The sequence below is a fragment of the Corella eumyota genome, chromosome 1 (assembly GCF_963082875.1).
Source record: "Corella eumyota chromosome 1, kaCorEumy4.1, whole genome shotgun sequence".
Lineage (NCBI taxonomy): Eukaryota > Metazoa > Chordata > Ascidiacea > Phlebobranchia > Corellidae > Corella > Corella eumyota.
Window position 1 is genome coordinate 164071 of NC_137490.1, and position 26499 is coordinate 190569.

General features: G+C 35.0%; 7 protein-coding genes and 3 non-coding genes across 13 annotated transcripts; 7 read left to right on the forward strand and 3 right to left on the reverse strand.

Annotated features, from left to right (window-relative positions):
* Positions 1-151: 151 nt before the first annotated feature.
* On the reverse strand, positions 152-4205 carry LOC145763959 (sodium-dependent phosphate transport protein 2B-like). The gene is made up of 10 exons (XM_082575514.1): positions 3993-4205; positions 3845-3922; positions 3619-3762; positions 2697-2843; positions 2459-2570; positions 2185-2350; positions 1952-2056; positions 1689-1779; positions 1148-1357; positions 152-1055 (listed from the first exon to the last, which is right to left on the reverse strand). The coding sequence occupies exons 1-10, from the start codon at positions 4024-4026 to the stop codon at positions 334-336; spliced, it is 1809 nt and encodes a 602-aa protein (XP_082431640.1). The 5' UTR covers positions 4027-4205; the 3' UTR covers positions 152-333.
* A 525-nt stretch (positions 4206-4730) lies between these two features.
* On the forward strand, positions 4731-9537 carry LOC145763910 (sodium-dependent phosphate transport protein 2B-like). Its single transcript, XM_082575465.1, has 11 exons — positions 4731-4844; positions 6057-6148; positions 6220-6351; positions 6616-6762; positions 7253-7399; positions 7493-7604; positions 7678-7837; positions 7914-8018; positions 8119-8218; positions 8299-8508; positions 8617-9537. The coding sequence occupies exons 2-11, from the start codon at positions 6088-6090 to the stop codon at positions 9372-9374; spliced, it is 1932 nt and encodes a 643-aa protein (XP_082431591.1). The 5' UTR covers positions 4731-4844; positions 6057-6087; the 3' UTR covers positions 9375-9537.
* Positions 9489-12154, reverse strand: LOC145763911 (gap junction delta-2 protein-like). Its single transcript, XM_082575466.1, has 4 exons — positions 12095-12154; positions 11802-12024; positions 10530-11114; positions 9489-10338 (listed from the first exon to the last, which is right to left on the reverse strand). Coding segments are annotated over exons 1-4 (1500 nt in total). The 5' UTR covers positions 12096-12154; the 3' UTR covers positions 9489-9647.
* Positions 12155-12776: 622 nt separating this feature from the next.
* Positions 12777-13703, reverse strand: LOC145763756 (gap junction gamma-1 protein-like). The gene is made up of 2 exons (XM_082575271.1): positions 13327-13703; positions 12777-13077 (listed from the first exon to the last, which is right to left on the reverse strand). Exons 1-2 carry the CDS (start codon positions 13701-13703, stop codon positions 12777-12779), a joined length of 678 nt encoding a protein of 225 aa, XP_082431397.1.
* Positions 13704-14193: 490 nt separating this feature from the next.
* Positions 14194-17197, forward strand: LOC145751131 (tRNA (cytidine(32)/guanosine(34)-2'-O)-methyltransferase-like). 4 transcript variants are annotated; one of them, XM_082567232.1, is made up of 11 exons: positions 14201-14261; positions 14371-14499; positions 14580-14703; positions 14829-15047; positions 15153-15258; positions 15374-15452; positions 15833-15885; positions 15974-16037; positions 16106-16198; positions 16415-16614; positions 16714-17197. In XM_082567232.1, the coding sequence occupies exons 4-11, from the start codon at positions 14854-14856 to the stop codon at positions 16963-16965; spliced, it is 1041 nt and encodes a 346-aa protein (XP_082423358.1). In that variant the 5' UTR covers positions 14201-14261; positions 14371-14499; positions 14580-14703; positions 14829-14853; the 3' UTR covers positions 16966-17197. The 4 variants fall into 4 exon arrangements, with proteins under 4 accessions (XP_082423366.1, XP_082423371.1, XP_082423358.1 ...); XM_082567240.1 differs by having other exon boundaries at positions 14194-14261; positions 14371-14703; positions 14814-15047; XM_082567245.1 differs by lacking the exon at positions 14580-14703 and having other exon boundaries at positions 14194-14261.
* Positions 17198-17379: 182 nt separating this feature from the next.
* Trnas-aga (transfer RNA serine (anticodon AGA)) lies at positions 17380-17461 on the forward strand. Its single transcript has one exon. It is a non-coding gene; the product is annotated as a tRNA-Ser (tRNA).
* A 71-nt stretch (positions 17462-17532) lies between these two features.
* Trnas-aga (transfer RNA serine (anticodon AGA)) lies at positions 17533-17614 on the forward strand. Its single transcript has one exon. It is a non-coding gene; the product is annotated as a tRNA-Ser (tRNA).
* Positions 17615-17685: 71 nt separating this feature from the next.
* Positions 17686-17766, forward strand: Trnas-aga (transfer RNA serine (anticodon AGA)). The gene has a single exon. It is a non-coding gene; the product is annotated as a tRNA-Ser (tRNA).
* Positions 17767-20126: 2360 nt separating this feature from the next.
* Positions 20127-22432, forward strand: LOC145745534 (G2/mitotic-specific cyclin-A-like). Its single transcript, XM_082563640.1, has 8 exons — positions 20127-20290; positions 20407-20475; positions 20570-20708; positions 20823-20950; positions 21059-21282; positions 21671-21875; positions 21982-22092; positions 22208-22432. The coding sequence occupies exons 1-8, from the start codon at positions 20135-20137 to the stop codon at positions 22415-22417; spliced, it is 1242 nt and encodes a 413-aa protein (XP_082419766.1). The 5' UTR covers positions 20127-20134; the 3' UTR covers positions 22418-22432.
* A 1211-nt stretch (positions 22433-23643) lies between these two features.
* LOC145746812 (large ribosomal subunit protein uL22-like) lies at positions 23644-26285 on the forward strand. The gene is made up of 3 exons (XM_082564836.1): positions 23644-24010; positions 25120-25271; positions 26110-26285. Exons 1-3 carry the CDS (start codon positions 23771-23773, stop codon positions 26267-26269), a joined length of 552 nt encoding a protein of 183 aa, XP_082420962.1. The 5' UTR covers positions 23644-23770; the 3' UTR covers positions 26270-26285.
* Positions 26286-26499: the final 214 nt, after the last annotated feature.

Consider the following 26499-nt stretch of genomic DNA (forward strand, 5'->3'; position numbering starts at 1 on the left):
AACATCTGTCGAAATATTTAATAAAAAATTAAACATTTTTTACCCTACTTAAGTTTCGAGACATGACCGGAACTCACAACAAAAGGTTATTATGACGTCACTAAGCGCCATGTGTTTTGAATGGGTAGTCACGTGACACGATGTTAACAAAATGTACAAATGTGTTTTATTAAAAATCGAATATTTGTGTAAATTAATAAAAGAACCAAAATCTCTTCTAAAACCGAAATAATTAAAAGCGAAAGAATCTAAAATTTGCATATCAAGACAAACGTCTTTACAACTACAATGTTGGATTTCGTTGTAATAATGACGTCACAATATATCTTTTGTTTATAATTTTGTTCTGTTCTCAACCTCGTACTCTTCATTAACTTCACCCATTGCCATGACGTCATTACCATTTTGTTCTACATCTTTTACGTCATCATTGGTGACGTGTTTCTTGCAGCAGCGACACACGCCAATCATTTTTACAATTATGACGTCATAAGGTTTCAGTGACCTCATAAAGAGCGGAAGAAACATCCAGGTTCGAAGCACGCGAGGCAATCGATCTGTGGCTTTGTTCTGTAGAACGTTAAGAACAATGACAAACAATAGAATGACCCCAATGACAATTAACACCGCCCCCATCGCCCACACTTGGGCCAGGGTCAACCCCAGCAACAAAGCGGGGACAAAGAAGAACGCCAGCAGCAAATAAACCACTGCGAACCATCGATACTTCGCTGTAGTGTTTCCAAGAAACTTTGCGCCCCGGATCGGTACCCGGCGCATGATTGGAACCGGGTACCACACCAGGATCCCGGAAATATTGAAGAAGAAGTGACAGAATGCGATCTGTAAGGTGTTGTGTAGCATGTCGGGGTCGCTCGCTAACGCGGCCAGAATACTCGTTGTTGTGGTCCCGATGTTCGAACCCAGGGTGAGGGGGTACATCCGGTCAAGACTGATGACCCCGATCCCCACCAACGGGGTCATGGTTGACGTAAACACGGATGAACTTTGAACCACAACTGTTAACCCCGCACCAACCAGAATCGCGAGATAACCTAAAAAATACGTCAAACTTTTACTTATGCTCAGTTATGACGTCACAATAAAGACGTGTGTTAAAATCAATGACGTAATAGTGACGTAATACCTGTAAACCAAGCGAAGGGATATGGGAAGTCGGTGTTGATGACTTTTTTGATGATTATAGCAACGCTTCCACGCAGCATCGAACTCAACAACTTGACCAACATGATTAAACAGAAACACAAGACGACCAAAGATATCACCAACAATATTGCCCCAACAGCGCCATCACTCAGTCCGGTGTCGGCGAACAAAAAGTCGCTAGGTGAATCGCCTTGATAAAATTAAAAGTTTTTTATCAAAGTTTGGTCGTTAGATATCCGGTTATGGCATGGGTTAACAAGTCGAAAAGTGTTGAGTTTAAACCGCACCAATGCCACACCTTCTGCCCCCTTAAATCTGGGTTTACAGATAGCTTAAAAATGTAACGACAGCCTATCTCCCCCCAATAAAATATTCTATATCACCCTAAAGTGATGACATGAAAAAAATTATAATTTTTAATAATTTGGAATCAAATTTATGGGCAAAGATCTTAGGTTTCGTTCGCAGCTCTAGGATAGACCTAAACATTTTAACCTCTGCATGAAACTACTTGGACTTACATTTCAATTTAATGCTGATTGTGACGTTAACAGTCTCGTTTGTTGTTTGGTTCGTGATCGATTCCATCAACTTTTTCTTTCCACAAAACGTCTGTAACAATTAACTATTGTCACAAGTAAACAATAACACTTGATTGTTTACACAATGCTACTGTGTTAAAACAATGGAACAACAATGCGAAATTGTTAAGAACAGTGCAATTGCAACAACGCGGCCTTAAAACAATAAAAGAGCAACGTAACAATGCGAACAACAATGTCACCTTAACCATGCTGGCTTCCGGTTGAAGTGGCACGCCTCTAGCGACCAATTGGATGACAGTTTTGTTCACTTGAACAATTTTCTTCGTCAGCGGATTCGTAACTACCTGGATTATTACGTCATATATTAATTATGACGTTATATATAATAGTACGTTACTTTGGTTTACATGTAGGCAAGCCAATAATTAAACATAATGACGTCACTGTTGACGTAACAGTGTGATGACGTCACCTTTAAAATATCTGGAGGTTTCTCTGATTCGGTAAAATCCTTAAGCATTACACGCACGAGTGCGTTTGTCATCTTTTCCAAGTACCCCGATGCGACCTCAAGTGGTAGAAATATAAGAACCGACAAAATGTTGAAAATGTCATGGACGGTTGCGCCCGCGAACGATCTGTGACGTCATAATTGTATTACTAATAATAGCTTTTTAAAACCACTGTCCAAGAACCCAATTTAACACGTAATAATGATGTATAATTAAATGATATTGTGACGTCACCTTCTAAATTGTTGAACATCGATCGACTGGGTGAGAGAAACAATCGTGTTTGTGACCGAGGTTCCAATATTTGCCCCCATTACCATCGGGATCGCGTCGTGCACCTGGATAACTGCAAATTATGACGTCACTATTATAATTTGTTATCCTATAATGACGTCATTGTTATACACTGTTACCTCAAATTTTTAGCAATATAAATTTAAATAAATATTTTTAATTATGACGTCACACTTACTTCCTGCGGCGACCATTGTCGTAATAATCGACGTTGAAGTGGACGAACTTTGCACCAACACAGTGACCAAGATCCCGATAATTAATCCCGTGATCGGGTTCGATAAAATCTTCGAATTCTCGAAGATGCTTCCAGCTGTTTTGCCCGCTGAATAAAATTGTAAAAAATATTAAATAACTAACCGGTAGATGGTGATAGAGATACTAATACCAAAGTGGGCGTTGCTGTGAAATTGTGCTGGAAAATTGTCGTAAAGTTAAGATTTACAAGTTAAGCGTTTACAGTAGTTTATTTATAGCAATATGAGCTTGTTTTAACCGATTTAAACTTGGATGCGGTTAATATAAAAATTTCGCATCGTAGTAAACATTTCGTTCTTACAAACTTTGCTCAGACCCCACGCAAATTGAACTTTTATTAAAAACAACCTCGACTTAAACACTGCTTATGTCAACACCGAACGAACCTGGTTCAAGTTCAAGTTTTGTTGATTTATGCGGGGTACTAGATACGTAGGCAGTACTCTTGAGTCAGAGAACTTTTCTAAATATAGAAAATCTTAAACCGGTCGACGCGCTTTTAATTTCGGACTTCTCGTATTTTAATTTTTTTGATTTCTTTTAAATCCGGTTTAAAAGTAGTTTTTAAGTAACCCGGCACTCCTTAATAAGCAGGTTAAATCGGTTTTGATTTTGCATTAAATTTTAGGTTTTAACTAACTACCTTATATATTATTTGATTAACGGCAATATTAATTTTTAGAGTTGACAAAAAACTTTTTATACAAAATTATTGAAATCATAAATTTTTTCCCGCATTAAAAATTTTTAATTCAAAACATTTTATTATGATTTAAAAAAAAACATTTAATTTGTTGTTAAAAAATAAATCAAATATTTTAATAAAAAGTTTTTAACTTTACCCAATATTTGGAACGAGGATCCCATCAAACTGAGGGAACAAATGAAAAAATAAAGACAACCGACCACAAGAACAATCTTTAAACTATTCTTCAACACTGACTTTAAACGATCTTGTGACGTCATATCCTTCCATTTTACGTAATCTGTGAAGTCACAATCATATTTTAATGTGTTTAAACTTGATAATTTAAAATATTTATTATCTCATTATAACGTCACAGTTACCTCCATTGTCCAAAACAATTCCCCAGGGATCTTTCTCTTTTGTGACGTCACCTTCGGTTGATTGTGACTTAATAACTACTAAAATAAAATAAATTATTTTAACCCTAGAATTTACTCCAAAACTTAAATTATAAAAACTTCAAGTTACCTGAGTTGTTCAACTTATTTCCCGATTTTTTCATTTTTTTACGATTTCTTAAAAATGTTTACTGAAACAAAAACACGCTTTTTAAACCTAGTTTGTGACGTCATAAGAGCCAAGAGCAAAATCCGCGGTTTATGACGATTAATTCAAATTTAAGTTTCGGAAATTTTAGAATTGAAACAAATTAAAAAATATCTGGGTTTTAAGAAACAAAAATTAATATTTTTGGGAATTATTTCGATTACCTGAATTATTTCGATTTACCTTCGATTACCTCTTAAGAAACAAAAATTAATATTTTTGGGAATTATTTCGATTACCTACAAACTAACTACTAAAAACAATTAAAATATTTTTAATTAATTAGCTCACGACCTTAAAAGTTGTCGAAACTAACTTCTCAATATTTTAATTGTTTTATTTTTAATTATTTCTCTTAATTTCAAGTAAATATTGAACCTTAAAAGCTGAAAATATTTTTCTAAATCGTGTCAAAAATGTAAAGTTTCTATTCGAACGTTTTTCTACAATTTAACAATTTTAGCGCCTTTGTTGCCTTTTTAACTTAAATATGACGTCACGTATTCACGTGTCCATTATGTGTTTGTCGGCGTGCATTTTTCGTGTTTGTGACGTCATAACAAAATTGTAAAAAAAATAGCAAAATTGAATTCTTGGAATTAATCTTAAATGTAAGTTTAATATTTTTTTTAATTTCAGGTTTTGATAATTTTGCCTTTCATGACGTCATGATGAACTTGGTGACGTCATCATAAACATAAAGAAGAAAAAATTAAACTAATGATCTTTGTGACGTCATTGTAAAAGTTGAAACAAAAACAAAAACCTCCTTAGGTAAGAATCATTTGTTACGTCATAATTAAATATTTTTTTTGTCTAAAAAAGAAAAGAATTTTGTTTTTCGATTTTTATATCACGAAGATTTCGAATGATTCACGCATGTTTGTGACGTCACACTAAGTTAAAAATTGCGTAACAAACCCGAATTCGTTCGTGAGCGAATATTTTGGCCTCGTTAAAGTTTTATTCACGATAACTCTTTAACTTCTTTATATTTAAATTTAAAACTAAAAAGTCAAAGGTTTAGTGCCCATCGCGGTCAAAGAGTTAAAACGTTGATCATTAACTAACAAGTTAAGAACAAAGTTAAATTGTTATGCAACAACCACGATTGTTCCACGACAATGAAGCTACAATGCACGCGCAATCCACCAACCCACTGCGTGCCCTTATTTTCTCGACCAATCACAGTCGAGTGCCCCATACGGGGGCGTGTAGAGGCCTCTGATTGGTCGATGAACAATGGGTGGTAATTTAATATTAACCAATTAAATTGTTGTAGCTTTGAAACTTTAAGTTATTTGTTTTTAACGACTTTAATGGAAAAGTTAATTTGTTTGTTCACTAAAAAAGCTTTTTATTATCTCTGGGCACTAAAGGCCAGAAACAAATCAATCAAGAAATATTTTAATTTCAAAATTGAGTGCCAGCAATAATTTCAACTAAAATGTTGATTCCTTAACTGAGTTGAAAGTCAATATTTGGACGGAGGCGCCGCCTTCTTAACCGGTCAATTTTTGTTTGTTTTGCATTTATTTGACCCCATTAATTTGTCACAATACCTCCCTTTGTTCTAACAAACCCTGGTTATGACGTAACAATAATGAATTAACTTAACCAGTCGTCTCAGGGGTTTTTAATGATCTTTTTTTAAATTTCACGAAATATTCAACTAATTAAATAAAAACTACAAGAATATGAAGAAGTAAGATAACAAATAAAAGTTAAAATTGTTTATATAATCAAGCATTTAGAAGAACATCAAAGCCCAAAAAATGTCGCAATTTTGTGCAAAGGCGCCAGGACAGTTGCATGCCTTCCGCGCGTGATAGGGGGGCGGAAAGTGGGCGGGGACGCTGGTATATAACTGGGGTTAGTTCGTTCATATCACAAGGATTAAATTAAGTGGTCAAAAATATCAGGAAATTTTGGAAAAGTTTCAAAAATAATTCTATTAAAATTTTTTTGTTTTTTTATTCGGTTTAGAATCAAAATTTAAGTTAAGTTTTAACTTCAAATGTCTCCGTCAATCGCCGCTACCAATTATGACGTCACAAGTGAAAAGAAAGGAGAAGTCGGTGAGTTTAACAAATAATTAAAATTTTTTGTTTAAATTTTCAAGATTTTTAAATTTTTTATTTTTTTTTAGAATTTACAGAAGTGTCTTTAGACATTTACGAAAACGAAAAAAACAAAAAAAATAAAGATTGTGAAAAAAATGAAAATTGCGAAAATTGTGAAGAAAAAAAAGATGTTTGGGCGATTGATTGGGACGATGAAGGTAAACACTTTTTATTTTAAGTTAACACTTTTTTATTTTTTTTGTCATTTTGTTAAACCGGTAAAAGTTGACTTAACCTATGTTGAATCATCCTCTATAAATTTGTTTTTACAAACCAAATATTTAAACAAGATTTTATTACATTTTTTTTATTTTAACGATTTTTAATGATTTAGTAAATTTTATTGTTATCTTTATTTTCGTAATTTTTATGTGTTTTAAATTTGTTTCAATAAAAAATTTAAATTTTGTTTTTATTTTTAGTTGAAGGAACGAAATGGAAAGATAGAACTACGAAGGAAAAAGTTAAACTCGTTGCCATAGTGATCATTAAAATAGTCCTGGCTCTCGGATGTCTTTATCTCTTCATTTGTTCCATCGGGTTGCTAGGCGACGCTTTCCAAATCCTAGGTTCGATTTTTTCAAAATTTTATTAATTTTTTTATCGGGTTTAAATAGGTTATTTTAACTAGTTAAATGTTCGGTCTGTTATTTTTTTATAGCCCAATTTGTTGATCTTTATTATATTGCTTGTTGTAATTTAAAATTTTTTCTGTTTTATTTTAAATGCCTTAAACTTTATTTTTGTTAGGTTTGTTTGCTTGTTTATGATGTCATATATGTCGGTTATGATATGGTATATTGTAGGTTGTTACGTAATAATGGGCGTTGTTACTTTACTGTAGGCGTATATGACGCAACAACCAAACTAATTGTTAAAATATTGTTGTAAATCATGTATGAAAGTCCAAAACTTTTATATTTTGATTTATGGCAACGAGGTCTCGTAAAACTATTTTTAAAATATTAATTAATAATTAACTTAAACTTCATCTGAACTGGCCTAAAAGTCGACCTTTGCTTACATGACCCACTTTAACCTAATATTTCTTATTTTTAGCTGGCAAAACGGCCGGTGAGGTTTTTTCGAACTCCGCCATTTTATCGAACCCGATCACGGGTTTAATTATCGGGATCCTGGTCACCGTGTTGGTCCAAAGTTCGTCCACTTCAACGTCGATCATCGTCACAATGGTCGCCGCGGGAAGTAAGTGTGACGTCACAAACAAATAACAATTAAAATTTAAGATTAACTAAAATAATGATAGTTACCGAATTTAATTTTTTAATTTATTTAAAGTTCTGGATGTCCACGATGCGATCTATATGATAATGGGGGCCAACATCGGGACCTCTGTGACGAACACAATCGTTGCATTGTCTCAATCGATCGACCGCGAACAATTCCGAAGGTAAACACTTTCGGTAACTACCAACCTTGTGACGTCATAACCAATTCTTAAACGATAAATTTTAATTTTACAGAGCATTTGGTGGCGCCACAGTGCTCGATATTTTTAACATTCTGACAGTTTTAATTCTTTTGCCGATCGAAGTTTTGACCGGTTACCTGGAAGTGACGTCACAAGCCATCATTGATTCGTTCCACATCACCGGAGGAACGGAGGAAGTCGAGTTTCTAACGGTAGGTTCCATGTTCGATTCCCCGCAAAAATTTTAAAGTAAATGCGAAGTTTGTTCAATAATCACGTGTTTCATAGGTTATCACCGATCCGTTCGTGCACAGTTTTGTCAGGGTCAACAAATCAGTCATAACTCTTGTTGCCCAAGGAACTCCTCTCGAGCCCGAAGCCAGCATGATAAAGGTGATTGTGACGTCATTATTTAACCTGTAGGTTTATGTTTAAATTATGCAACTTGTGGTTGGTTCCAAAGGTCACGTGATAACAATGGACTTTGTTACAGATATGGTGCGAACAGAGGAGAGTAAACGTCACAATGAACGAAACAATGGCCAAGCTGATGAACCAAACTTACGAAGAGGTTGTAGTTGGAGTTAAAAAATGTACGAAAATATTTTTTTAAAGATTTAATTTTTTTCTGATTTTTTTTGTCACAAAATTAATTTAAAATTTTCTATTTTAGGTGAATCGCCCAGTGATTTTTTGTTTGCAAACACTGGCCTCAGTGACGTAGTTTGTGGCGTCATTCTTCTTGTATTGTCACTTTTCCTTCTGTGTTTCTGTCTTATCATGTTGGTCAAGTTGTTGAGTTCGATGCTCCAGGGAAGCGTTGCCATAATCATCAAAAAAGTCATCAACACCGACTTCCCATACCCCTTCGCTTGGTTTACAGGTATTACGTCACTTTTACGTCATAAGTAGAACTTATTATGTCATTCTGACGTCATCATGTATAAGTTTTATCGATTTTTATGATTTTACCCGAAAATTTTAAATTTAGGATATTTGGCAATTTTGGTCGGAGCTGGTTTGACCTTCCTGGTTCAAAGTTCATCCGTGTTTACGTCAACCATGACCCCGTTGGTGGGTATGGGGGTCATCAGTCTAGACCGGATGTACCCTCTCACCCTTGGTTCAAACATCGGAACCACAACAACAGGGATTCTCGCTGCGTTAGCGAGCGATCCGGACACCCTCCAGTACTCGCTCCAGATCGCTATCGTCCACCTCTTCTTCAACCTCACCGGGATCGTCATCTGGTACCCGGTTCCCATCATGCGCCGGGTACCGATCCGGGGCGCAAAATACTTGGGAAACACTACAGCTGAATACAAGTGGTTCGCGGTGTTCTATCTGCTCTTCGTCTTCTTCCTTGTTCCCGTAATCTTGCTGGCTTTAACCTTTGCTGGGTTCTGGGCTATGATGAGTGTAATCATCGCTGTAGCGACCGTGATCGTCATCGTGATCATAATGAACGTATTGATGGCGTATAAACCCACGTGGCTTCCCCTCAAGCTCCGGACTTGGGAGTTTTTACCCCTCCCACTTCGATCCTTGCGTCCCTACGATAGTTTCATGGGGAAGTACCTTCTGTGCCAATGCTGCTGCAAGAAACAACAAACCGACGATTCGGAGAGCGTGACGTCATCGTCTCTTGCAACTACGTCATCTTCGCATGAGATGGCGTTGTCGGTCGTGACTGTGACGTCACCAGGAGTGACGAACGAAGCGTACGTCGAGGAAACCAGCAAGCTGTAATTTTTGTGAAAATTTTTTTTGTAAAGTTTAGCCTCGTGAGAGGAATATGATGCACCATATGTCATCGTGACGTCACATGGTAGTCAAATTATTGTATTATGACGTCACATGTATTTAGTTGTGTTCAAAACTTGAGTTATCACTGTTAATAAAAAATACGTATTTTCAATAAACTTGTTTTTATTAAAAACTAAACAAAACTTTAATAAAAAATAAAAAAAAACATTCGCAAACAGTTTAACGCTTATTATGACATCACAATCAACATCGCTATCACACATAATTGTCGGAATGTTGCGACACAGAAACGCGTTCTGTTTCGTCACTTGATCCTTCTGTGACGTCATCATCGGGTTCGCTCTCCGACGCCGAGAACGAAATGCTTCCCATCCGAAACATCGCGGCGTATTTTGCTTTCTGTAACTTCCGATTTCGGTTCAAACTTTGGGTTCCTTCTGGGTAAGTTCTTCGTCCGTCTGGGATCACAAACTTCGTCACTCTACCGCCACCACGTGAGCGTTTTCTTTTCCGTTTGCGGCCGCTTTCGGGCACCGCGTTCACATAATTCGTCGCAGGGCTTCCAACGTTATTTGCAGCAGGGTTTCCCTCGTTATTTGTCGCGGAATTTCCAACGTTGTCTGTGGCGATGTAGCCGAGATTATTTGCCGCAGTGTTTCCAGGTTTATTTGGCGCAGTGTTTCCCGCTTGTTTTAAATCGTCAACAGTAACTCGTTTGGTCGCCAGATCGTTGACAATATTTGTTGTCGGTTTCGGTTGGTTTTCTGACGTCACAGTGACCTCATCTTTGACGTAATTGTTCGGTTCGACCCCTTGTTTGTACTGAAACTCGGTCATCTGTCGTTTCTTTAGCTTTTTCGAGCATTTTAAACCGGCCCTGAAGGCAAGTTGCATCATTTCAGCATAGGAAAGAAAAAAGCAGATAACAGCAAGAGTGTTCATGTATCTAGAAAGTTAATATTATGTAAATAACATTGAGTTACAACCTTAAAGGTTTCGGGTTCGAGCCCCACCAATGCCACATTATTCGCCCTTAAACCCAGTGCTTACTGATAGCTCTAACATGTCTTAATATCACACTCTTTTTAATACAAATATATAACCTAAGGTAATAGAGTGAAAAGTTAATAAAATTACCTCAAAAAAATAGTTTTCTCCCAAGGTCTCGAAACCCAGCAAGGTACGTAAGCGTCACTGTTGCCAGGCAACATGTGCTGACCGCAAGCCCAGCTCACTTCGACGCCAGTGCATCTGTAAAGTTGAGGGACTCTGATCCAGAATAAATCGATGACGTTGCCCACTTTTCTGCCGTCACTAACAACTCGTCCGTCATTGGGTGTATCCGGGTATTCAGCGAAGCGGAATAACTCGTAGGCGAGGTAGATGAAGATTATCTCGACGATCATTCTCACAACGACTGATGCAAAATATGCGATTTCTATGGCGCGTGTTAAAGTGATTTCTTCCATTTTCGTTTTAGCGAAAACTTGTCGTTGTTTGACCTTCCCGATTTTCTTTTTTCTTGATCTCAGTTTCTCGTTCTGGATTCCCTCGCGGACGACTCCCCACTTGCTGTCGCTATTGCTCGGTTTATCCTCAATCTCCAACTTTAACTTTTCCTCCTCTGCTTTAAGTTTCTCGATTTTCCCTTGGACGAACACGGTGTAGAAATGAAAGAAAACGACCGGAGCTGTTAGGGCAAGAAGCTGGAACGACCAAAACCTAAGAAATATACATTTGTTACGTCATTTAGAATAGTGACGTCATAATTTATTTAATTAAAGGCGTCTTTTCTGATTTGTGTCACAATAACGTAATAGTGACGTCACAAACCTGATGTAAGAGATTTTAGCGAATCGATCGTAGCAGACGTTATCACAATAACGTAATAGTGACGTCACAAACCTGATATGAGAGATCTTAGCGAATCGGTCTTAGCAGACGTTATCGCAATTACGTAATAGTGACGTCACAAACCTGATGTGAGAGATCTTAGCGAATCGGTCGTAGCAGACATTATCACAATTACGTAATAGTGACGTCACAAACCTGATGTGAGAGATCTTAGCGAATCGGTCGTAGCAGACATTATCACAATTACGTAATAGTGACGTCACAAACCTGATGTAAGAGATCTTAGCGAATTGGTCTTAGCAGACGTTATCACAATTACGTAATAGTGACGTCACAAACCTGATGTGAGAGATCTTAGCGAATCGGTCATAGCAGGCATTATCACAATTACGTAATAGTGACGTCACAAACCTGATGTGAGAAATCTTAGCGAATCGATCGTAGCAGACATTATCACAATTACGTAATAGTGACGTCACAAACGTCATGTGAGAGATCTTAGCGAATCTATTAAAGCCAACATTATTACAATTACGTAATAGTGACGTCACAAACCTGATGTGAGAGATTTTAGCGAATCGATCGTAGCAGACGTTGTCGCATCCGATGACTTTGGTGCTGCATCTGAAAGCCGATTGTTCGTCACTATAAACCGATCCTCCTATTGTGACGACAACAATGAGGCGAAACACGAAGACGAGGAGGTACCAAATCTTCCCCGTGATTGTGCTGTGAAGCGTGACCTGCTCGCTCACCTTGTCAATCACGTTCCACATCACTGGTTTTTGTTAATTACAAAAATTTTTAATAAAAATATTTCAAAAAATCTATTTAAAATAAAAATATACTTATGACGTCATAATTTAACTTCTTTGCTTATCTTTAACTTCTTTTGCTTATCTTTGCAATAATGATCTCAAATCGTGATCGCTATTAGACGAATTTTCAACTTGCGGGAATCAAACCCCAGATAAGTCTATATGCCTTAATGGATTTTATTTCGAATCTCATAAAGTTAGTTAGCTTCTTCAAATTCTAAACTCTAAAATAATCTCACCAAGGTTATATAATGTCCATTCTAACACTAACGTCAACCTTATACCTACCATAAAAACATCTTTTCATTATATTTGGTCGCAAAAAGTTGTTAGCTCGTGAGTGAGTATAAGGTTTTAAATTCCTATAATTGTTTATTTGGTTTATTTACACAACAGTTGGAGCGGTTGATTTGTAATTTAAACTGATCCAACACCAATACGAGTGGATTTAAGTTTAAATATTTTACTATTAAGTTACAAGGACGCCGTGCTGTTGTATTCGAACAACATTCTATTCTTAGTTTTAAATAATAATTAAGCGTCACTTTATACAATTACCTGATTGTGACGTCATCAATAAAAAATCATTACTCTTAATTTTTGCTTTTATTGCATAATAAAATAATAATTAATTAAAAGAAAATTATGAATATTACAAAAATTTAACCAAGTTAAATATATAGTGATTGTGACGTAACAATATCCAATTGCTTTAATCTACAAAAGATGTTTGAGATAAAGCAACTTTCAGGGCTTCCAATTTCGAATTTATCAAATATTTTTTCTTTATTTTTTTATTTTTTTGTTTAATTTTAAATTTCGAGGATTTAATAAATTTAATCGAAAGATGGACGACCTCAATCAGTGTGAGAATAAAACACGTGACGCTCAAACAGTTCATGTAGCGGAGGAATACAGTTTTCTCCCAAGGTCGCGACACCCAACATGGAACGTATCCGTCATAACTTCCGGGTAACATGTGTTGTGAGCATGCGTACCCCACATACTCACCCCTACATGGGTACAATTGGGGTACTTGGGCCCATAACAAGGTCAATGGGTCAAGTGGGGTTGATTCGTAGGAAAATAGAAGACAAGAGAAAAAAATAAAAATCGCTTCAATCAGAAGTCGAACGATGCTTGTGACGTAATAAGCTCGTTCGATGCTCGGGCTCTTGATGATAACTTTCTTCCCGTATTCGGTCTCAACAACTTTGCGACGAATTTTTTTACATTTTTTTCGTCGTTTGCCGAAAATTTACTGCGAAAAATTCGTCGATTTAGTTTTCTTCGGCGTTCCCAGGGTTTCCGTTGAATTTAAATCGAACTTTTTCTCGATTTTTCCTTTCGCATAGATGGCGTAAAAGTGAAATAAGACAACTGGGAAGTTCAAGGCCAGCATTTGAAACGACCAAAACCTTAAGTGGGAGATCTTCGCGAACTTATCGTAACAAACATTCTCGCAACCGATGACTCTCGTGCTGCAGACAAAGGCCGATTGTTCGTCACTATACACCGCGTTACCGATCGAAACGACGACGACGATCCGGAAAATATAAACTAGAACGTACCACAGCTTTCCTACGAAGGTGCTATACAACGTCGCTTGCTCAGAAAAATTCTCTAAAATTCTCAACATTTTAAATTCTAAGAAAAAATAAAAACTTTTTAGATTGAAATATATTTTTAAATTTAACTTTTAACTTTTCTTCCAAATATAAATTATTATTTACAATAAATTGTTTTAACTTCTGTTACATGTAAGCTTGTTAAAAACCTTGTTAATTTGACAAAACAAAAGGTTCGTCATAAAAGGCACGAGCCTAAACATAATCATCTTTTATTACGGAACAATAAAATATCATATCAAGTTATTATGACGTAATATACATTTTTTAAAATTTTTATTATTTAATTTTGATAATTATTAAAATTAACTTTTAAATTAAAATATATAAAATCATTATTGTTTAAAAATATTTAAAGCCGCATCTAAATTTATTTGCCATAGAAATATTAATTTACCAGGTTACCACGTTGGGTATTCCCCAAAATGTGCAAATTGTAAATAATTTTCAAGCCGATTACAACTTAATCCACTTGACGAGAATATATTTTCGGATCGTATAGATTGATTGACTATTAGATGGATAGAAGGATCGAATGGGTCGGATGTGTTAATGGGTAATCTGAATAGGTGAGGGTTAGGGTAAGGGTTTAATTCATGAAACTTCTTTGTTTAATTAAATATCCGTCAAATATGCATTTGAATTATGTAATATCTATTTAATATATATTCGATTCAGTTAATAAAACTTGATCCATTAATCCGTTCGATCCGTTGATCCGTCAAATATATATTTTCGTCAGGTAGATTAAGTCCGATTCTTTCAAGCATCAAGCCACGTTGTTGTCAAGAAATTAAAACTAAAAAGGTTGGAAACCGATGTTAAACCAAATTGATGTTTTAAATTTAAAAAATTGAAAACTTAAAATAAACGTTTTTAACCCATAGTACCGAAAACCTTTTAACCGAATTAACATATTTCTAAAAACCGAAATTACGTCAGGATATTCAGACATTTTACCAAAATTTAGATCGAAATTTTTATAATATATAAAAGGATTTTTAGATAAAGGTAAGGTTAAAAAGAGCATTAATAAAAACGCCTTATTGTTAAACATAAAAACGCCTTATTGTAAAGTTTAAACATTTTTAAACATTTATTCATATAATAACGTAATAAAGATTAACTTTGAGCAGTTCGGATTGAATTAAAAATCAGAAAATGGGAAAATCATCCAAGGACAAACGTGATGTTTATTATCGTCTCGCTAAAGAACAAGGTTGGAGGGCTCGAAGTGCGTTCAAGCTGATCCACCTCGACGAAGAGTTCAACTTTCTTGACCCCAAACATTCCAAGGTCGTTGACCTTTGTGCTGCCCCAGGAAGTTGGTCCCAAGTTTTAACGAGGAGAATCAGGTTTGGAGAATTTTAAACAACTTTTTATAAAAATTCAACTTTTTAAATTACTAAATTTTATCAAAATTTTAAATTAAAAATTAAGTTTTTGTTTTTGAACTACAGAGGGACAGGAGAGAACAAAAGAGAAAAAGTTAAGATCGTCGCGGTTGACTTGCAAGCAATGGCACCATTACCGGGGGTGATAAGAATACAAGGTGACATCACTAAGGTTTGTCCTCTTTTTATTAAAGTCTAATTTGGACCAACGGAATTTGTTAAAGGACAGTAATGATACCAGTAGTTGTACCTAAACTGTAGTAATCAAATTATGTTTTTTATAAAAGACCTCGACAGCTGAGCAAATAATTTCACATTTTGAGGGAGAAAAGGCTGACCTTGTGGTTTGTGATGGAGCCCCGGACGGTAGAAACATTTAAGTACATTTGTGTAAACTTTACTGTGTGATGAAGTGGCTAGAACACTTGGGTTTACTAGCGCCCTTGAATAAAGTAATATAGACGGTATGAACTTCTGCTAAGCCAATATTTAATCAGCAGTTTATTATTGGGCAAGTATAATCTAAGATTTCAAACTGACAAAGTCAACTTGAGACTGGTTCAGGGTAACAAATGTTATTCTATGTTTAGGTAGTGTAGTTTTCCTCAGCTTATGTAAATTTTTTGAATATTTTATAAATAATACTAATTAAGATTGTAAACACTTCTAACTTTTATTTTATAACAACAAATGTTCAATTTAAACTAAATAGAACTTGTTGTTAAACTTCATTCTTTTTTTTTTAGTAACTGGACTTCATGACATTGATGAATATATTCAAGCCCAACTCCTGCTTGCTGTAAGTTTTTTTTGTTTGTAAAATTATCCAGTTTTTAGTATAGTAGTATTATTGCAATATAACTAAGAATATTTATTTCTTTTAACAGGCCCTAAACATAACAACTCATATCTTAAAAACTGACGGAACTTTTATCGCAAAAATATTTCGAGGTTGGTTTTGTTTTGAAAATGTTTTTTAGTTTGTCCGAAATATGATTCTTATTTTTTTACTTTTTCAGGCAAAGACATAAAGTTGTTAAACGCTCAGTTGAATATCTTCTTTGACAAAGTTCATTGCGCTAAACCCAGAAGTTCTAGAAATTCAAGCATCGGTAATATGTTTTAAATTTAGATTAATTTTGGTGAATTTAAACATTTTTTAATTTGTTATATCTTGTATTTTTTGCAAATTAAATTATTTTCCTTACCTTGTTAAGCTAAAAGTCGTTTTTCAAACTTCATTTAGTTATAAATTTAATTAATTTAATTCAAATAATGTCTTGTTTTTTATAAATAAACTCTTTATTTGATTTATAACTTTTTTACAGAAGCATTTGTTGTATGTGAAGGTTACAGAAACCCACCTGGGTATTCCCCTAACATGAACAACCCCCTACTCAGCATGAACTACGATGACCTTGACAAGTTGGGGGAAGATGACCTTAAAGGTGTAAACAGCCATGTTGTCCCTTTTCTTGCTTGCGGAGATTTAAGTGGTTACGACGCAGACAAAACTTATCCACTTCAGGTTTAGAAATTTAAGACCCAGGGTTCAGGGTTTGATTCCCACTGTTTGCATGCCTTGATATTTTATAAAAAATTAAATTATTTTTTTGTTAAACCACAGCTAGATGGAGCTGAAGAGTACAAATATCTCCCCCCGACTCAGTCCCCGATTAACCCTCCTTATAAACATGCTTGCTCGCTTAAAACCACCTTCAAGCTACCTCGGGAGAGCCACACGATGGCACAAGAGAGGCTTACTGAAGAGATTCGAAAAGATTTTAAAGTTAATGAGGATAAATTAAAGGGTGGCCACTTGGAGGTGGAAAAGAGCTGTGTAGAGGATAAACTTGAGAATTTAAACTTGGATAGTTGAAAATATTTTCGTTGTAAAAAATGTTTTTCCCAAAATACAAGTAAAGTTTTTATACCGCGCTATCTTCAGTTCTTGATTGATTAATTTTTAAAATTTATAAAAAAAGGGAAACACCACACTTTTTAAAACCACTTCTCTTAATTAAATTTAAATCAAACTTTTAATAAAAATACTCTTAAAATATCTATAATTTTAAAACATTTGTTGTATAAAAGCCCAGTATAACAATACAACAGCAATTGTTCTTTTAAATTGTGTGTGATGGTATTTTTAAGATTAGAAATAAAACAAATTAATGATATTTGCTTTTAATAAAACCAAATTATTTTCAAATTGAGGATAACTCAAAATAGTAATCGAGCGGCGAACTCTCCACTTTCAATGTAGCTCAACGTAAGCAGTTGTTAGAACGTGGTTGTCGTGGCCGAGTGGTTAAGGCGATAGACTAGAAATCTATTGGGCTCTGCCCGCGCAGGTTCGAATCCTGCCGACAACGATTTTTTATTTTAAAATTACTTTATTAATTAATTAAAAATTGCCTATCTCCCGCGAAAAGAGAACACAAGAGTTGTCGTGGCCGAGTGGTTACCGCGATAGACTAGAAATCTATTGGGCTCTGCCCGCGCAGGTTCGAATCCTGCCGACAACGATTTTTTATTTTAAAATTACTTTATTAATTAATTAAAAATTGCCTATCTCCCGCGAAAAGAGAACACAAGAGTTGTCGTGGCCGAGTGGTTAAGGCGATAGCCTAGAAATCTATTGGGCCCGGCCGCGAAGGTTCGAATCCTGCCGACAACGAATTTTATTATTGGATAGAAATATTTTCACAAAGTTTTTTTTTTTTAATTTTTTTAAAAAATAGAGGATAACTTGATATTAGAAATAATTTTAATTAAAATCCATATTCAAATTCGAATAATTCTTTAATAAAGGAAATCATAAAACAATAAATCGATAAAACTTAAAATTTTAATTAACTTTGTAATTAACAATCGCTTTGTTTCGCGTCATTAAAAATCGTCGCTCGATTGTTCGACATGCATCACATTGTGACGTCATAGTGTGGGAGCGTCGTCGCATTAACGATCCACTTTTAACGATGTCGCCGAAGCATCAAACAAACAACAAACATTGTGACGTAACACCCGGACGCGATCGTGATTGGACGAAACAATAATAAAGCCGCGTCGGACGCGATCGTAACGCGATGTTATTAAACAAGGGAATTCCCCCGATGACGATTTTTTTTTGAATTTTTTGCGCGATTAAATTTTTTAATTAATCTTAAACATTTTTGGGCTAATCGTGTTAGTGACGTCACAAACTTATGTAAATACCTCATACCGTTATTGCCATAATTGTGATTGTTGATATTATAAAGTTATTTGTTTATTGTTTGTGACATCACAATCATATTTCTTGTTTAAACAATCACGTGACCAGTGTGCTCAGCTTGAATTTGTTTTCAAAATCTCGGATAAAAACAAATTTATTTTCGCGTCGCTTCGTTCCAGGGACGCCGCGTTACAAGCTGTTTGAATAGTGACGTCACAATCAGCTGTTTTACAAATCAAATTTGCCGCCCTGCTACGTCACACAACCGAAAAGCATTCCCAAACAAATACATAATTGTGACGTAACAATCCCAGGTTACGTCACAATAGATAAGAATAGGAAATCGCGGCGATTTAAACCGAAATATTGAAATTGGATCCAAAAGTTTTTGTTGTTCTAGAACGAGCGAGTAAAAGGCAAGATCGGGCTTGAATTAATTGTCTCAACTGGGATTTAAATGTTGAAGCGTTCCAACGCAAACAGAACCTACATTTAACGTGCTAATAATTCGCACTATTCCCACATAATTAAACACCTTTGATGACCAACAATTAAGGATTGTTTTAAACTTGTGATGTCATAATCGCATGCTGGGCGACACAATTTCCTGAGTCAGTAGGTTAGTTGAAGGATGTTTAAACTAACGGAAGTCACTTTTTTCCTTATTTTGTGCTACTTTTAGGTTCCAAACACAAATGGTTCAATAATTTATACTTAAAATAGGATATATAAACCCATTAAGGGTAATGCACATGTTTTTTCGTGTAATTATCGACTGGTGGACCTTTAAAATTCACGGCCATTATGCAGATGCTTATTAGCACGACCATTACTGAATAAATTTGGACTAGTCTTTAAAAACGTTTAAAATGGACTTAATTTTAGTAAGTTTTTACTCATATAATGTGTCCTATGTAATTACGTTAATTTTTTTCGTAAAAAAATTTACTACAACATGAAAAATAAGGTTAAAAAGGGATCTTTTAAATTCGAAATATTGAATTTATTTTTTTATAAGATTTTTATTTGTAAATCGGCCATTTTTGTTAATTCTTGTCAGCTGGCTTAAAATTTTTAATCAACGAAATTCTGGTAATCTTTGGCGTTTCTATGGATTCTAATCTCCCGCTCAGGGCATTTTGTAGCACGCACGATAAAGAGAAAATAGTTCTTGTTTCTTTATTATCTTAACAGCAAACGCGCGGTCACGAAAGAGAAAAACGCTCAGCGCGCATTTATGTTTGCGTCTCGCATACCACGTGACCGTAATAGCAAGTTCTAATTGGTCGGGCTCATCGCGGGGGATTTAAAAGCTTCATTCAAAATGTTTCACAGTCTTCGTTTTTTCGTCTCTTTCACAAATTTGCGCTTTCGGACATTAGCGGTTGCGTATCCAAGCTTGTGTAGCCATTAAAACAATCATTACATGAAGCGTCGCCCACGGTAACACAGGCGAGTTTACTATTTAGTTCAACTATAAGGTAGACGTTTCTATTCCTCGAGTCAGATAGTTTTGTAATCAACGTTTAACTATTGGCGCTCAAGTTGTGGAATGTGCAATTAGTAATTTTTTTCTCCACGTCGCAGAAAGCTAGAAAGAAGCTGCCATATTTTTTGAAATCACTTTCCGCATCGAGCAGTCAGTAGTGGACCTTCATCAATTTGGAAGAAAATTTATTTAAAAGGTGAATTTATGTTCATTGTCAGTTTTCTTAGCTCGATTCTGAATGTCAGAATGTAACAAAAGTTTTTCTTTCCGAATATTTTATCTTTAACTTAACATATTTTGTTTAAATAAATTTTTTTTTACTTAAATGTTTTAGAAAACAAAATGTCTTCAAACGCTTTGTCAAGTCGACAAAGTCAACCAAATGAAATTCGAGCGAAACAATTCGATGAAACCGAACAAAAACCTCGATGTGTCCTCGGAGCCATCAACCAAAATGTTTCCAACAACAGAGTGCAACCTTTTAGAGCTGCCAAACAGGTAAAAATTTATCATTTTTGTGGTAAAAATAATCTTATGTCAGATGTGTTTAGATATCATAAAACAGATTTTTAAAAGTTGTACTTATTTAATATTTAAATAAATATTATTTTTAGAAAACGACAACCGAGGGTTTTTTTAGCAAAGCAACAAATACCCAAAACATCGCTGCACAAACTTTTAAAGTAGGATTTATAAAATAAAAATATCAAACATTGAAGTTTTATTTTACATCACTTGTACCACTCTTTACTAAATCCCCCCTCACCCACTTTTTAGATATTCCAAGACCCAGCATCCAGCCAACCCCAGGACCCGACCTCTAGAATAGCTTCGACTCAATTACACCCAGCTCTGACAGCTTTACCCACCACGAGACCCCCATTAGCGAGCTTGCAAGAATCATCGAGACTTCATGGTAAGATTACCACTTAACTTATTTATATTTTCTGTTTTTAAGAGTTTTGCCTTTTTTTGAAATAAAATTGATTAAAATATTCGTCATTTTATTTTAAAACAAATTTGTCTTTAGATTCTCCAATGGTCCTCGATGTGTCCGAAGATGAAAGATTGAATATCTTCAACATCGATGAAAATACCGGGATCTTCGGACTTTCAGAGTATGCTACCGAGATATTTCAACATCTTAGAGAAGCAGAGGTATTTGTGATGTCATAATCAGCTTTTTTAAAACAAAAATTTAAATAGGTCAATCAGAAAATGAATCCAAATTAGAAAATGATTTTAATTTTGTTTTTATTTTCCAAGCAACTTCATCGCTGCAACCCAAAATACATGCGCAAACAACAAGACATCACAGTTGGGATGAGATCAATCCTCGTTGATTGGTTAGTGGAAGTGGCGGATGAATACAAACTCCACTCGGAAACGACTCATCTTGCTGTCAACTACATCGATCGCTTTTTGTCGCACATGGCTGTGTTCCGAGGAAAACTTCAACTTGTTGGAGCTGCTGCCATGTTTCTCGCTGCGTAAGTTCTTTTTTTTTTGTATATATCTTTATCCTCGATGTGGTAAGGTCGAATGCGCGACTTAAACATTAAGTAACATCAGTTACCCTGACCCAGTCTCGAGTTGCCTGTGGCAGTTTGGGATATTATTGATTATAATTTCCCGATAATTATACTTAAGTGCTGGCTCAGCAGGAGTTTATACCGTTTATAGTGCCTTTAAGGGCGCTACAGCATGAGATCAGTCGGGATTACACCTGCGACCTCATGGTGGTGTAGCAAGTGTTCTGACCACTACACTACGCTGCCGATTACTTCTTGTACTAATTAACCTGCATTAAAGTTTTTATTAAACTGAACTCGGATATTTTTGCCGTAATTTCTTTTAAATTTTAATATTTTGTTTCAGTAAATTTGAGGAGATTTACCCTCCCGATGTCGGTGAATTTGTCTACATCACCGACGACACTTACACAAAAAAACAAGTCCTCCGGATGGAGCACCTCATCCTTAAGGTCCTCCACTTTGATGTTGCCGTGCCAACCTCTAACCAATTCATCAAACGTTATGTCACTGCTGCCGGGGGCAACAAGAAAGTCGAATCCCTTGCACAGGTAAAATTATATTGGATTTGTAATACAAAAATATTCAAATGTTATTACATTTTAACTAATTTACTAAAATAATTATGTAGTATTAACTTAAGTTTTCTTGTTGTAGTACTTGTGTGAGTTGAGCTTAATCGAATTTGATTGCATCGGTTACCTTCCATCCATGGTTGCTGCATCAGCAGTTTGCCTCGCCAGCTACACTGTCAGTGGAAAAATATGGGTAAGTTTACAACATTTTGTGCTTGTATTTAAAGAATTTAACTTTCAGGATTGTAAATGTTGTTGTTTTGTGTTTAAATTATGTCAGAAATGTTAAAATTGTCCGTGTTTTGCAGGATGAACAAATGGAGCATTACCTTCAATATGATTTAAACGATTTGATCCCTTGTATTAAAAGATTGCTCGAACTTTTTACCGGGGCCTCGTCCCATGCACAACAAGCCTTGTTCGAGAAATATAAAGAAGCAAAATTCGATTGTGTCGCGAAGCTGTCACCTCCCTCCAGTTTGCCGTTTGAATCCATGGATGCTGAGGAGGGGTGTTAACCGATTTGTCAGCGGAGTTGGGATTGTGATTGATTTGTGTGCAAAGTTCAGTTTCATGCGATGAACAGCGCCACTAAGTGATAACACTGCCACGATGATTTTACTTAAAAGAATTCTGCCTTTTTGTTGCGCTTTTATTCAAGTTTTTAAGATAAAAAATCACGAAAAAAAATTGAATCAGGATTTTAGAAATTTTAATGATGTGATTTTATCAAGTTTTCTCTAAATTGTCTGTTCGTCAATGTTTTGTCCAAATTCTAAATCGTGAACTTTCTGGCCGCCTTGTTAGGTTGTTTTTATTTGTTTTTCAAGTTGTTTATTTATAATCTTGGAACGGGTTTTTACCCGAATTTTTTACGAAATAAATGTTTTTTTATATTACAAGATTTGATAAATAATTAAACAAACGTGAAGGAGAAAATTTTTTATTAGCTTTTGGTGCATTAATGGAGCTTAATAGATAGTTATAAATATGACAATAACGCAATAGAAAAAAATGACAAAATTAATTTAAAACCTGCCATAATTATAAATGTTAACATAAAGATTTTAAGTATGTTATAGCATGGTCACTAAATCCAGATACTTTTTAGTATATTTTTTTATCTTTGATGTGGAAGGGTCGACTTCACAACCTTAACATCAGTTACCCCAACCCAGTCTCAAGTTGCCTTTAGCAGTTTAAGATATTATAAATTATAATTGCCCGATAATTAAGCTGCTGAAAACTGTTGGCTCAGCAGGAGTTCATATTGTTTATAGCGACTTACTCAAGGGCGCCACAGCATAAGGTCACTGGGGATCGAACCCACGACCCCATGTGTGGTGTAGCAAGTGTTCTGGCTACTACACCACGCTGCCGGTGTGTTGTTTGAAATGACTACAGTGAGATTTAAACCCCAAACCTGGTGGTCAGCTTTTGATAGCTCACTGTAAATAATTTTACAGTTTATAAATTACTGTCTTATTCTAACAGTAAAGGTTTCTTAGATTAACTATGAAGTATTTAACTGCTTGTAATAAACATAAGTAGTCAAAACGAAATTTTTATATTTACAAAATTTGATATTAATGCTGTTTAAGTAATTTTTTTATTTAAACATATTAAATTGTTTTTTAAACAAAATCAAATATAAACACCAGATCTAATTGTTATTCTTAAAAAAAATCAAATTTAAAGAAATTGACAACCCTTATATTTAACCGATGTGAAAATAAGACGAGGATAAATTTTTCTTTTTCATGACTGTCGTGTCATGAGCGTTTAGGTCTTCTAAATTAGCCTAAAAATCCACTGAAATCGCTTTAATTTGGCGGTTGCTTTAGTCAAAACTAAGGCAAAGTAATAAGATAATGACTCGATATTCACTCGACCCGGAAAACCCGGCAAAATCTTGTAAAGCAAGAGGTTCTGACCTTCGTGTTCATTTCAAGAATACGCGAGAAACGGCACAAGCAATTAAAGGTCTTCACATCAGGAAAGCAAACCAATATCTTAAAGATGTGATTGCGAGGAAGCGTTGTGTTCCTTTTCGTCGATTCAACGGCGGGGTCGGGCGTTGTGCTCAAGCAAAACAATTTAAAACCACGCAGGTAGTTCTAATTCTTGTCTAATCCAATTTTTATTTAAGTTAAAATGTCAAGATGAGGTATTTATTATCAACTAAAGTTAATTCAAGACATTTTTAAACTTCTAACTAGGGATGGGCCAATCGAATCCGAGTCCGAGTACTCGGCCCGAGTATTAAGCATATTTTAATACTCGTGCTCGTCGAGCATTTTTTAGTACTCGGACGCCGAGTAATAATTTGTCATTTAAGATCGTATACGATTTACTAAACATAAAAAACACGAGGTTTGCCTTTTTCTAATAATTTATAATCTACTCTCAATTATATTACGTTATTTAAGCAACAATTGCGCAACTAATACACTTTTTACTACACTTTTTTACTAAATTTTACGCATAATAAATTTGAGACTTAAACATTTTCGTTTGGACTTAAAATGATATTGCTATCAGCGCCAAGTAGTTTTGCCAACGTTAAACACTTTATAATCCATAAATACGTGTTTTTTGGCAAATTTTGCAGTTTTAAAATTATGCGGGAAAGATTCTCGTGAACAGTTATATACGTTTAAATGACGTCATAACCGAGTACTCGGACTCGGCCGAGTATCGTGACAAAATACTCGGGCTCGTCGAATCCGAGTAATTTGGATTTCAGCCCATCCCTACTTCTAACAAATGAGTAAAAACCAGATAGTTAAGTTATACAGATCCACTCTGTAATATACGGCAGTATGCACACCCAAGATTTTTATTTGTTTAAATAAATGCACGCCTAAAGTTAGAGCTTGCACGACTGGCGTCTGAAAATCTTGCGTAAACATGCAAACATAAATTATCGTAGATTAATAATTGTGCGCGAACGAACACCATTTTTTACGCTACAAATGGCACCTGTACTATATCAAGGATATATTTTTGGTTTTAGAGGCCTTAATAGTTTTCACTTTAGGTTTTAATGTTTTTTGTGTTGGGTGTAATAACAGTTATATATATAAAAATAGTGGGTTAAATTTTTTGTGTAATTGGTATTAAAGTTTACAACATACTAAAATCCAAAAAACCTAAATACTTAAGTTAAATACTGGTACTAGTGTTTTTATTTTAATTAATTAATGTCTTTAAATTAAAGGGACGATGGCCGGTTAAAAGCGCGACTTTCTTGCTCCAAATGTTGAAGAACGCTGAATCCAACGCTGACGTGAAAGGATTGGACGTCGATTCCTTGGTTATTGATCACATCCAAGTCAATGCTGCAGCTAAGATGAGGAGGAGAACATACAGGTATTTGTTTATCCTTGGTGTGCTAAGGATGATAAAAAAGTTGATATTGGGTCAAAGAAAGTGATTTTTTTGGGGCGCTGACTTTGTAATATGTCCAAAACTTGAAAGGGATTTAAAGCAGGTTAAAAATCACAGGACTCTTATTAATTGCCAATATTTACAAATTTAAAATTGCAATGTTATATTAAAAATTACCTGTGTTAATAAACCCCTGCCTGCCCTAACTTTCTTAATAAATGCAATTTGCAATGGGTGACTATAAATTAATTTTTTACGTTGGCCATGAGTTAAGTTTAACATTTTTCGCATTTCTAGCAAGTATATACAAATGTATAACACAAATGTATAACGATCTTTGTTTTTATTAGTTTTCCGCTTAAGCTAAAAGTTACATAAACCCCTGGCTTAATGGTTTCCCTAGTTCGTCGCCTGATAATATTAAATTTCACTTTATTTTCTGTCTCCAAACTGGCCATGACAGAACATGCTGAGATTCAATTCTCGGCAACTTTTGAGTTTCAGCGTTTTGTTGAGACTCAAATGATTGTTTATGTCAGGGCCAACATTAAAGTTAAGTGTCATAGTTCTAATCTACTTATTAGTTGACTAGTCTCCAATCACTACAACATATTTTCTTGTTTTTTAAATTTATATTGTTATTGGGTTAAAAACTACTTATAGTTGGAATTAAACTAAGGGTCTAGGGTTCCAGTTCTTGATATATTTTTTTTAGTATTAAGTTTTGGTGCTCCAGCTGCTTAACTTTTTTGTACCCAACCTTGGACCCAAGTCTTGTTTTTTGAACAATTTTTTAACAAACAGTTTATTTTGTCCACAGAGCTCACGGTCGAATCAATCCCTACATGAGTTCCCCCTGCCACATCGAGATGATCCTTTCAGAAAAAGAGCAGGTGGTCCCCCGTGGGGAAGAACCTCAACAGAAGAAGAAAGTATCCAAGAAAAAGTTGGCTCGTCAAAAGTTGATGGGACGCGAATAAAAATTGAAAATTTGAACCCCCTGTTGTACATAATATTTAAACTATGTCACAGTTAGTCAGGTTGTTTATTGAAAGTTTCATAAAACCTGTTATAAACTAAAATAGTTTTTTTAAATACTGATTTTTTTATATATATCTTTATCCTCGCTGTGGAAAGTCGAATGCCCGAATTAAAACATCAGTTACTCCGACCCAGTCTCAAGTTGCTTTTAGCAGTTTGAGATATTACA